The sequence below is a fragment of the Podarcis pityusensis genome (assembly GCF_964106645.2).
Source record: "Podarcis pityusensis genome assembly, chromosome: 6".
Taxonomy (NCBI): Eukaryota; Metazoa; Chordata; class Lepidosauria; order Squamata; family Lacertidae; genus Podarcis; species Podarcis pityusensis.
Window position 1 is genome coordinate 40,071,820 of NC_138030.1, and position 12,080 is coordinate 40,083,899.

The window sequence follows — 12,080 nt, forward strand, 5'->3', positions numbered from 1 at the left end:
TTAACAGGGAACAAGTATAGGCCACCATCCTGGTAGCTGCTTGGAAAAGGAACACATAAAACATTTTTTTCAGCGCAGTCCTCACCTACTATTGCTATGGGAGCCAATAAATTGAAGCTCAGTCTAAACAAGAGTGAGGTGTTGTTGGTGAATGGTTTCTCTGACTGGATAAGTCATTAACAGCCTGTTCTACATGGGACTGCACTCCACTTGAACATGCAAGCTCATAGCTTGTGGGTGTGGCTGGATCCGCACAACTGGTCAAGGCCTAGGTGGTCTTCGACTAGCTTTAGTTGATGGTCCAGCTACAACCCTATTTCTGGACAGGGATAATTTGGCTTCAGTGATCTATGGTAACCTCTAGACTAGACTACTCCAATGTGCTGTATGTGCGGACAGGGCCGTCTTAAGCATATCTGGCGCTGTGGTGGGAAGATCCCTCTGGTGGCCCCCCTCCCGCGTCCCAGAGTTGTTGACCTTTTTAAGGGGAGGACCCCAAAGTTGTTGACATTTTTTAGGAAAGGTTCCCCAGAGTTGTTCACCTGAACTTGGGAATTCCACAGATTTCACTACAGAGAAGGAGGGGCAAGAGCTGGGGGTGGGGGGAACCTACCCCTTCCTTTACTGGATGAAAAGAGAGCAAGAAAGTGGGACAGAGGAAAGTAGAAAGAAGAGGCCATTTAACCCACTGATGGACAGGAGAGGAGGGTGGTGGTTGGGAAGCTGAGCCAGGGTAGAAATAGCATCGCTCCTTCGCGGCTAAGAAGGAAGTACAGCAGGAGGGTTTTAAAAACACAAAAACACATGCCAACCCTGGTTGCTCCCTGATCACCTCGAAGTGAGTGGGTGGGTGGGTGGGTGGGTGCGGCGGGACAGCAGCAGATTGTCCTCACCCACAACCACACACACAGTGTATGGGGTGTGCGTGTGCCGCCCGCTGCATTTCGCAACGCTACTTAAAGGGAGAAATAAAAGTGCACTTGGGCACAGCTAAGGACGGGTCTGCTTCCCTTCTTTTTTTAAAAAAAAATTTTTATTAACCGACCAATCAAATCAAATCAAATCACATCACATAAATTCCGAATTACAAAGCCGAATTTTAAATTTTTGTTGAGGGGACCCATATTTCAAGTTCCGAAGGGGGATTCTGATCATCTTCTTGCTACTGCGTTAATATCCAAATCAGTCCAAATAAAGTTCATAATTCTATCCAGTCTTATCTTGCTGTTTCCACATCTCATCTTGTTCATACATTTTTTCTTTTTTCCTTATGATCTCTTCTGGTAATCTCCTTAAGCAGATAAACACCAATTGTAATCCTGTGTGAATTTTTCCGTTCGTCCAATCCTCATATCGAGATGGTTTCCATATATCATCGCTTTCATAAATAACATCGCTCTTTCCATCATTTATCTCGCAAACTGTCGTTCTTAAGTCCCTCTGAGGAGTCTCACACACAATATAAAAGCAGCTCTATTCCTCCTCCCAGACCCAAGTCCTCTGACAGAGCTTGCCAACATGGCGACGGTATTTTTAACTGCGTCATTCCAAAGCTCTTATGCATTCCACAATCTTCTTAAAACATGCTTTGGTTAGAAAATTTATCTCCACACAGTCTTAAATCCACAACTTAAGTCATTAAAACGACATTTCTGACTTGTGAGGGGGGGATTCTTGTTTAATCACATAGAGGAAAGAAAAGAAAGTTCCCCCCCCTCCCCCATCCAGTCCCTTTGCCATACCGAGTCTTGGCGTATCTTCTCATGACTTATTCTTGTTCCTCCGACTCGTCTTGTTTATCAGAGGTCTCTTCAGTTAGCAGTCTTTACTCCCCCTCCTTCCTTGAAATATGTGCATTCGCTTCCTCCTAATTGATTCTTTTGAAGTTCTTGCAGCTAGTGGCGCGAATCAGAGACAGCGTCCAGGAGCGCCGAGATCCCACAGGAGGGCATTCTGCCTAGTGCCCCCATCCCCACAAATTCGGGGGTGGTATAGGGCACAGCAGGCAAGGGCAGCCCCCCCACAACCTTGGGGGGGGTAGGGAGGCTATTTACTCCCATCACAGCCTCCTAATTACCTTGTGTGGGTCGGAGAGATGTTATTGTCAGCCATCTTCTGATGCGCCCCTAGTGCCCCCCCCGGGTCTGCTTCCCTTCTGCCCACCGGGAAGCTGATGCACTGAAAAGGGAGAGACGGGGTCCTCGCTTGCTGGTGGGGAGCTTTGACAGGGAGCTGCTGGGAGAGGCTCCTCCTTAACTCCCCTGGCTGTTGCTTTCTGTGGGAGGATAGAGCTGTGTGTATCATTCAGCCCACCCTGCACCCTGTGAGCTAACCTGCTGCTCAGGTGTGAGTAGAGGGTACTATCCTATCCCCAGGGTAGAAGCAACTTTCATTTGCTAGGGCCTCAGGCAGCAAAATATCCTGGGTAAGTCCTGGTAGCACATGTTTAAAAGTTACAAACAGTGAGAGCATGATGGAGAGGAGTTATCCCATTGACACATGCAGGCTTACATTTCACACTGTACAGTGGTCCCTTGGTTGTCGAACTTAATCCATTTTGGGAGTCTGTTCGAATCTCAGAACTGTTTGAAAACCAAGGCGTGGCTTCCGATTGGCTGAAGGAGCTTCCTGCACTCAATCAGAAGATGCGTAAGCTGAGTCTGATGTTTGGCTTCCAAAAAAGTTTGCAAACCAGAACACTTACTTCCAGGTTTGCGGCATTCAGGAGCCAATTTTTTTGGGAGCCAAGCCGTTCAACAACCAAGTGCCACTGCATTCACTGCTGGACTTGGTGTGTTACGTGGGAGTGAGGAGGGAAGTATGTCATTTTCCTAACAAAATACTTTGGTTTCTTAACCTACCTCTCAGGGTTGTTGTGGGGGTGGATTGAGGAATGGAAGAACCACGCATGCCACCTTTGAACTCCTTGGAGAAAAGCGTGGGATATAAATGCATTAAATAAATGCATAATACCTTGAAGTGGGAAATAGCACATCTCCTCACATGAGGCAATGCATATATTTGCACTATCCCTCAGGGCGTATGTGCAAATTACCCAGCTAGAGCGCCAGCAAAAGGTGTATTGCACTCAAACAAGACAGTTGCAATTTGGGAGGTTCGCATCATGACTCCAGGGGAGGGAACGAGGATTGATCAAGTGTGGAAACTATCACTCCTTGAAGCTGTAGCAAATATTCAAATGGAAATCAAATAAAATTTCCCAAGCTGGGGCCAATTTGTTTATTCCGTTTCCACCTGACCCTTTGCCTGGGGAGCTCAGTATGGTGCACATGGAGGCTACTGCATTTTACATCCCCACCAACCTGTGAGATTAGGGTTGGACAACATGGCACCCACCTGATGTTAAAGCAGTGACTCATATCAGTCCTCCCCAGCATGACCCGTGGTCAGAGATGCTGGGAGTTATAGTCCAACAACATCTGGATAGGCCCACATGGGCCTAACCCTGGGTTAAGAGATAGTGATTTGCTCAAGACCACCCATGCAACATCACAGATGATCAGAGATCTGAACCCAGTTGCCTCTGACCCAAACCAAAAGCACTATCCATTTCATTGCTTTGGCTCTCCATTATATAACCAGCCAATAGTTCCTTCTCAACTTCAGAAAGCATATTAGTAGGGCAATGCTTGAAGTGGGGAGGGACTTCTTTTCTGGCAGACCTATCATCATTCTTTTCACGCGAACATAACAGAGTCGGGCCTAACCACTCCACTTCCTTTTCCCTCCGACTTAAGGCCACTGGTCCAGGAAATCAAGTTGGAAGGCTCAAAGCATAGAACCGCAAGACAGGTTTGTGTAACATTTGCATAGCCCAGAGCACCTTATAGCTTGCACAGATGATAGTTAACAATCTGGGTTATCAAACAGGGTTAGGCAACTTCTGTGTTTTAAAAGAGCACAATACCACACTTTTAAAATGCATCCACGACCTATCTTGCAAGTTCACTTTTAGATATAGTGGTACCTCAGGTTAAGTACTTAATTTGTTCTGAAGGTCTGTTCTTAACCTGAAACTGTTCTTAACCTGAAGCACCACTTTAGCTAATGGGGCCTCCCTCTGCCACCGCACGACTTCTGTTCTCATCCTGAAGCAAAGTTCTTAACCCAAGGTAATATTTCTGGGTTAGCGGAGTCTGTAACCTGAAGTGTATGTAACCTGAGATACCACTGTATATGGGACCCAAAAGTATTGAAGGACCTAAAATTTAAAACGAGCATCTTGAATTGTGTCTGGACTGGAAGACATCGTGGTCAAGCACAGTAGCTCAATGGAAAGAGACATGCTCTGCATGTGGAAGTTCCTGGGTTCAGTCCCCAGCATATCCAGTAAAGATTGGGAAATACTTTGTATCTGGACCCCTAGAGAGCTATTGTTAGTCAGTGTAGACAGTTCTGAGCTAGATGAGCCAATGGTCTGATTGAGTTTCCTATGTTTCTAAGTGGAGGACCAGCTTGATCTGATTTTTGTCCTCCCTTTGGACCTCTGCATTCCAGGGCAGCTGCAGCCTCTTCTAAATCAAGGAGCCTTTTACGCCTGCTCCAGGAAGAGACGTGGAGCCCAGCAAGTGGGCCTGATCCATGAGTAACCCTTTGTTACATTCTCATGAGAAAGGATCTGCGGTGTGAATTCTGAAATGAGTGACAAGGGCAAAATTCCTCTATTGACAGAAATGATTACTTACCCATTTTATAAAGTTTTAGCAGAAACTTGTCTCCCCCCTGGCAACCTCTGCTGCCCCTTTCTCACCCTCTGCTTCCCTTAGGCGGTCTCAGGGTGGGGTGCAAGAGGCCACCTGTTATTAACTACCAGCTTATATGAGGAACTTTACATATACCTGGCAGCTAGTTTTTTTAAAAAAAAATTTAGAAAAGGGTCATAAGGTGAAATCTTTCATCCAAGTGAGCCCAGAGTTTTGGATAGACAAAAAAATAAAAATGTTCTCCATCAATGAGTCATGCAGTGAGACCCTAAGCATGAATGCTGAAAAATAAATGCCATTGTGAGCCTGGGATGCAGCCTCACAGTACCAAAGTCAACTAGATTGCCTATTCCTATGATGGATCACTCCAAAGCCACATATTTCCTCCCTCCTGCCCACACAGAGTAGAAATCCATTATCATGAGGCTGGAACCAGATAGAATCATATATGTGGTTTGGTTCCCTCACACTCAGATCATCTCACTGAAATGGAGTTTCACAAGATTCACTTAAGTTACTATTTCTTTTTACAATTACCCAGATGGACCTTGAATACATGTAGATCTTCAAAGATATATGTCAAACTAGTTAACTCACGTAAATATTCTAAGTTGATCTGACACCTTTTTGGGGACTCTGAAATGATGAGCAATCCCATGTATTTTTAATCTCTTGTAGGAAGCCGCCCAGAGTGGCTGGGGAAACCCAGCCAGATGGGCGGGGTATAAGTAATAAATTATTATTATTATAAATTATATATTTCCTTTTCAGCTGTTTTTATGTTATGTTCTTTAATATTTATTTTACTTGGAAAAATATTGGCCATGTTTTGTTTTTGTGTTGCTGTTTCGCTGCGATCAATGAATGCAGTGTTTTAAAAAGTTTTACAATGCAAGCAGCAAAATAACTGAGGGTTATTTTAAAATGTGGTACATTTCAGTTCCAAAAATTAACAACATTTTCAAGTCTGAAATGGCATTATTTGAATTTGTTTTTTTTGCTCGTATTTAGTTATCAGATCAAAACAATTATAACCTGATGCATTATCACTATCTTGATGGATTTTCCCCATGGGCTTAATGTGCTTTAAATAAAAGAACCATGTAACGACACCCACAATTGCTTCATAATCTCTGTCTATCTTTTATGATGATTCATTTTCTGTTCATTTGCACACTTGATCAACAGCTAAGTGCTTAAGTGCAATACAGTACTAAAATAATGATCCACATCCTTGTTCTATTTCTTCATATTCTTCCACCCCACCCCCAGACTTATCATCTTGCAAAAGTGCTCTTTCCCCTTCCTTTGATAGTTTTGTTTATACTAAGGCCTGCACCTCAAGGAGTTTATTTATTACCTGCCTCTAGAAACACCTTGATACTGCGTAGGACTGGTCGAACAGGAATGGTTGGCATTATTATAATTAAAATAGGTCAAATTGTTACATTTCTGAGTTGTCCTTCGTTCTACAGTGTATTTGCTGAGCTATAGATCACAGCTATAGAAGCACTCGAGGCAAAAGTTCCAAATGTATACATAACATAGGTGAAACTACAAGATGCTAAAGAGGTCAAGGATCCACAAGGCACTGTAGCAGAAACTTCAAGAGATTTCTAGAATGTGGGTGAACTTTTACCACAACACAATGCATCTTTGAATGAGGGTGCTGATTCAGCCTTGCAGAAATTCCTAACCTCATTTTCTTCATGGCAGACAATTCCTAAGTGACCGGCCCAAGGCTAAATAACAATACAGAGGCAAGAGCTGTGATCACAGCCTGTAACTGCCTAACACTTGGCCATGTGTAGGTTTCTTGAACTTGTGCCAATTCCTGCATCATTATAAAGTAGCTGATTACTAAAATCTCACGCATCCTGCCACGAGTCATCGATGCCTCCAGAAGAGCACCATCTTTCCTTCTGCAGGAAGGGGAGGGGAAAGGGGCGGGACTTTGGAAGGAAATTTGAAAGGCAGGCTTATTGGGATGAGGATAAGAGGAACTGCCTGCCTTATTAAAGGACCTTCCATTGGTGATGCTCACTTCTCACTCCAGCTTCCTTACATTTCATTTCTGGGTGAAGGGTTTAGTGGCGCAAAGATGAACGAAGCACGGCCACGTTACATCATCAACCGTCCAGCTTATTCTAGCAACTACTTTGATGAAGAGTTTGAGAGAAAAACTAGAAGTTACCCACTTGGGGAGAAAATAAAGAATATTTTCAGGTATGTTGAAAGCCATACATTAGTGTTGTAACCACTTTGAGGTGTTTTTTGTTTGTTTGTTTTTTTAACAATCAAGCCCTATATAAATTTCATGAAAGAAAAATAAATAAAATAAAATAATGTCCACATGCTGTCTAGATTTGTGGTGGTGGGCAGTCCAATTGAAACTTTGAATGAGAGATTGCTAATTCCATTATTGAGGGAGTTTTGCACAAACCAGGAGCAAAGAGGCAATCTTAATCCAAGCATTCCCACAAAACTGAAGTGAGGTTTTAAAGGAGAAGCTGGATGTTCACCCATCAGAAATGCTATGTGTTGTGGGGCTGGACCAGATTATCTTTCAGGTACTTTCCATCTTTATGATTCACTTTTGTGATTTTCCAACAAATTCTCCTACAGAATTTGTAACCCAAGCAGTGATGCAGAGTTGGTTAAGTCAGTGCCATATCAGGCATCAAAGTGAAGTGGAGAATAATAAACACCTCATTCTCAGTTTTTCTCTTTTTCAGTGTTAAAGATTGTTGCTAATTGTTTAATAGCAGACAAATTTGTTTCCACTGCCACAGCCAAGAGAGATTAGAGTAAGCAAACTGTACAAGTTGTAGAAGGCCAAACAACTTTTCTGACACTAGCCATCAGAGAAACATAATTATGTAGATAAGGGAACTTGTACTGATTCATTGCCACCATTGCTGGCTTGTTGGCTTTAATCACCCTTGAATAAATATATTTTTTCCAGGAAGGAGAGAGCAATAATATTGATACCCATCCTCTAAGAAACCCACCCAACCCCAATGCATATTAGGAGTATTTGAAAAGAATAAAACAACTGTGAAGAAGACATTTGTGCCAGCCATCTTCCTAGTTTTGTCATCTTCACCCAGTGAGAGTGCATTTGTGGCACTTCAGTTGTTATTGGACTCAGTTTTCATTAGCCTCTGCCAGCACAACCAAGAGTGCAGCAACTTCTAAAAGGCCATGGTTTCTCCATCCTGTCATTCATTTTTTTTTTTAAATTACATTGTTGGTCCTTTATCACTTTAAAGCAAATTTAAGTTCACTATATACAGTGATGCATTGGGGCTCTAGGTGGGAGATCACCCTGTTTCAAAAAGAGGTCAAAATAACAGTGAAGACTTGGTTTATGCAACAGTGTTTCCTAGATACCGTATTATTCCTTCTTGGTATTACATGGATTATTTCTTGTTCAGCTAAAGAAACAAGGTGTGGTACATAAAATTAAATGAATGACAGGCCCTGCCCTGAGGCTTACAGTCTAACAGACTAGACACACATCAGAAAGGGAGGAGTCAAGGGGAAAACAGAGGTCTGAGGTCAGTTAGAAAATGTCAGAGGGAGAAGTGAGCTTTGATCAGTCCCTCAGCAGAGTGAGCCGGTGTGCCCTTAACAGAGGGGTGTGTGTGTGTGTGTGTTTGGTAAGAGGTTGCAGGTGGCGGGGAGAGTTGAAATGATTTCTGGGATCTTATGCTGCTCAGCGATTCTCATGTCACACATCCTCCCCCCCCTTTCTCACATAGAGATTAATGGAGAAGCACCCACACATAGAAGCAGTTCACACAGTCATTTGGCATGGTGCACCTCTCTTTGGTCATTTCTTGAGGAAATGGTTGAACCTCCTTTGTCATATGATGGGCCACATTCTTAACAACAACAACAACAACAACAACAACAACACTTTATTTATACCCCGCCCATCCAAACAGTTCCCAGATAATGTTACCCACATCAGTCAGGGCTTTGCTTGAAATTCAGACCCCATGCTTAGGGATGGAGTTGTGCTTTTTTTAATGAGTTCACATTTAAAGATAAGCCCACCAAACTGCCACTTTCCAAATCAATATGCAAACTGAAACACACTGCTCCTTTGAAATTCACCCTTTTCTGAATTTTGTATTGCAGTGGTTCAGCCAAAAAATTATAGAAATGCATAGAAATGCACATATTAGTGAAGATAACATACAAAGATGGGGAAATGGCTCTGCAGAAATGTGTACATACAGCAAAATTGCAGGCAAAAATGTGTTTTATTAGGAGAAATTTGAACTGAAATGCTAATGAATTTTCATGAGAATTTTGGATCTACTAAAAAAAAAAGTTGCAAATTTCTGAGGAAATGTGGAGAACTGGATTTAAGACTGTGAAAATGAATAACTGAAAGAATCAAAACTGACAGGTCCATAAACCCCTAACCACTGTACTTAAGGGACTTGCTTAGATGCAGACAAAAGGAGCACAGAGACCACTCAGCATTAGCAGAATAAGGTGTGTGAATAAATACATCTAAAAGCACAAGCCATGTGCAGGAAATAAGCAACTTGCAACCAGGTGCTGGATCCAGAACATTAGTTTTCTCCACAGGATGTGTTTGTACTGCACTGCAGGACTTTGGGTGGATGGCCATTTGATGTATATATTCTCTAGATGTCGACTGGGTGAAGGCATTGCCAAGCATGCATTAATTAAGTAAACTGGATGCATTACTTTGGATTACACAATGATGTTGACTTTAGATTTGGGTGGCACCCAGCATGATTGAATGGTCTCTTAAGTAGACAGAGCTGTGGAATCATGCCAAAGGAATAGCTGCTCTCTGAGTGACTTCACAGATGCTCAGAAGAGTGCCACCTAGGGGAGAAAAAATAAGTACAGACATAGCTATTTTAGATACCTAATTCAAAGCAATTTGGTTCAGTTGCAAATGCAGCACATTCATCTTACATGGGACACATTAATGCTTGATGAAGAGTAGCAATATCATAACCCGTTGCCACTTATTACAAAAGTATAGGTCTTTTTTCTTTCGGTCAGGGCATAAGCTCAAGTGTAACAAAAGTGGAGCTGATGTTAAAGCCAGTCACTTTAACTTGAAAATTGCAAATTAAGCTGGGCTTGAGGCTTTTCACATTGAACTGAGCAGTCTGCTACAAGGTGTCACTGCAACTGAGAGCTGATTCTTGCCTCTTCTTTGCCTTAGCTGGTGTGCTGTCAATGTTTTTCAGCTTAGACTGTCTTTTGCCTGTGTTTTTCTGCATTTGGCGTAGTGGTTATGTGAGCGGTGACTCTCAGCTGCAGTGTCAAAAGTGCAATAGTAATGGTAGGAAGAAAAGACATAGCAAGAAGCCGCAATCTGTTCCCTGGACCTACCCAGCCAAGCCTTCTCCAATAGATCTTGCAAGCCATTATAGGCAAGGGTAAACAGAACACGTGGTCAGCCTGATCTTAGGGTGCAATAACAATGCCCTAGACATTTCCACTGGACTGATATCAACTGTGGCATCAAGTTCAGAGGGAATGCAAGCAACCTGAACCCACAAAATGCTTTGCAAATTTATCACAGCAAACTTCTGAGTGGTTCACTGTCTCTGACTTTACCACTCACTCCTTTATAAATAAAACAATGCTCACAAGACAGCTCACAGAGGACACAAAAGTAGTGAAGAAGTAGGCTGGCTTCCCTGCTGCCACCAAATGGTAGTCATGCTTATAAACGCTTACATGTGTTGGGTCAATTTTACCTTGAGACTTGTGTCACCAGCCCTCTGGCATCTTCATTGCATCCTCTATCTTCTCATTTCCTCCCCTCCATGTGTCAGAGAACAATTAAAAGTGGATCTAGAGGACAAAGGCTGTGCCAATCCCACAGAGTCCTGCATGCGATTAGGACCAAAGGGGCTGAGGGTGGAGGTGGAAACAGAGGGCAGCATATAAAAGAATGGAGGAGCCACCACTGAAGCCTGAAGCCCTTCCAGCTACCACCTCTGGGCTTGGCTCCACTCCCTGGCTCCTCCCAGCCCCCATGTGTCACAGCATGCATCAATGCCCCCCACCAATATTTTATTTAAGTTGGCACCTCTGCCTGAGTCTCTCTGGGCAGCTGCAGCCAATCAGGAATAGGCAGCACCAAGCTAGATGGGCCAATGACCTGATTCAATACAAAGCAGCTCTGGGAGGAAGTTCCACTGAAGCAGTAGGACTATCTTTGGAGAAAACATTCATAGGTTCTAAGTCAGTGCTTAACTGTGCAGTTGTATCCTGTTGATTTCTCATGTCCCATTGCTGAAGCAGGTCACATACTTTGTTCTGCTAACTACCGTATTTTTCCATGTATAAGACGACCCCTACTTCTGGGAGCCCAAAATCAATAAATCAGTATTTTTAAGTTGTTCAGCTTTTGGGGGGAATTGCCCAAAAAAGGTGTTGAACTTTTTCTGAGCAATTCTCCTCTTGATCCCCGAGCCAAACTCCTGCCTCGCCTCTCTAGCCGGCAGAGCTGCCAGCTCACCCAAGACCATCTGGGGGGCGGGAAGCATTGTCTTGTTCACAGAAAAATACGGTAATCCACTGAGCAGGCTGTATCAGGGCTGCTTGAACTAATAATGTGATGGCTTATTACCCTCATTGTGTTTAGCCACCCAGTAACAACCCACATTGATTTTGCTGAAATTTTGTTCGGTTTGACAAAGGATCTTGATTTAGACGTGTCATTAGCCTGAGCAAACACCCACCACAGAATTCAGCTGGGCATCTTGTTCTTCAGAGTTTGATGGAGGCTGGGATAATGGGGAGCTGACCCATTACTGCATTAAACACAATGAAAGGCTAATTATGAATAATAGGAATGGAACATTTTTTCCATTGTGTCCTTCATGCCAGCACTGTGTGGGCGTAGAAAACCACGAGACCAAAACAGCAGCTCTTTGCCCTGCCTGCATAAAGTGCTGGGTTCAGTCAGTCTTCTTATAATAATTCACAAAATATCTAACAGTGGAAAAGTCTCCTATTAAATTCAGTGCCATCTTTCTCCTTTCTCACTAGATGTTCACCATCCAGATTCAAACTCATCCTGTACAGCCTGTTTCCTATTCTTGTATGGCTTCCAAAATATAAAATCAAAGATTATATTGTGCCCGATGTCCTTGGTGGAATCAGTGCTGGGACTATTCAGGTGCCTCAAGGTGAGAGAACTTTGCCCTTTCCATATCACTACCAAACATGAGTAGTTTTACCAATGGGAAAAAAATGAGGAAATGTGTATATATCTTGCTGTAACACATTGGCTAAACTATGGCAGGTAATAGATTTCAGCTTATGGCCCACTTTAGTTACGAT

General features: G+C 43.1%; 1 protein-coding gene across 2 annotated transcripts in view; it reads left to right on the forward strand.

Annotated features, from left to right (window-relative positions):
• Nucleotides 1-12,080, forward strand: part of SLC26A9 (solute carrier family 26 member 9) — a 61,607-nt gene that overhangs the window by 19,919 nt on the left and 29,608 nt on the right. Inside the window, exons 2-3 of one of the 2 annotated variants that reach the window (XM_081009030.1) lie at nucleotides 6,809-6,950; nucleotides 11,787-11,926. In XM_081009030.1, the coding sequence (XP_080865156.1) occupies nucleotides 6,826-6,950; nucleotides 11,787-11,926 (265 nt within the window). In that variant the 5' untranslated portion in view covers nucleotides 6,809-6,825. Of the gene's footprint in view, nucleotides 1-6,709; nucleotides 6,951-11,786; nucleotides 11,927-12,080 lie in introns of those variants that run through there. The other variant, XM_081009029.1, reaches the window with a different exon arrangement.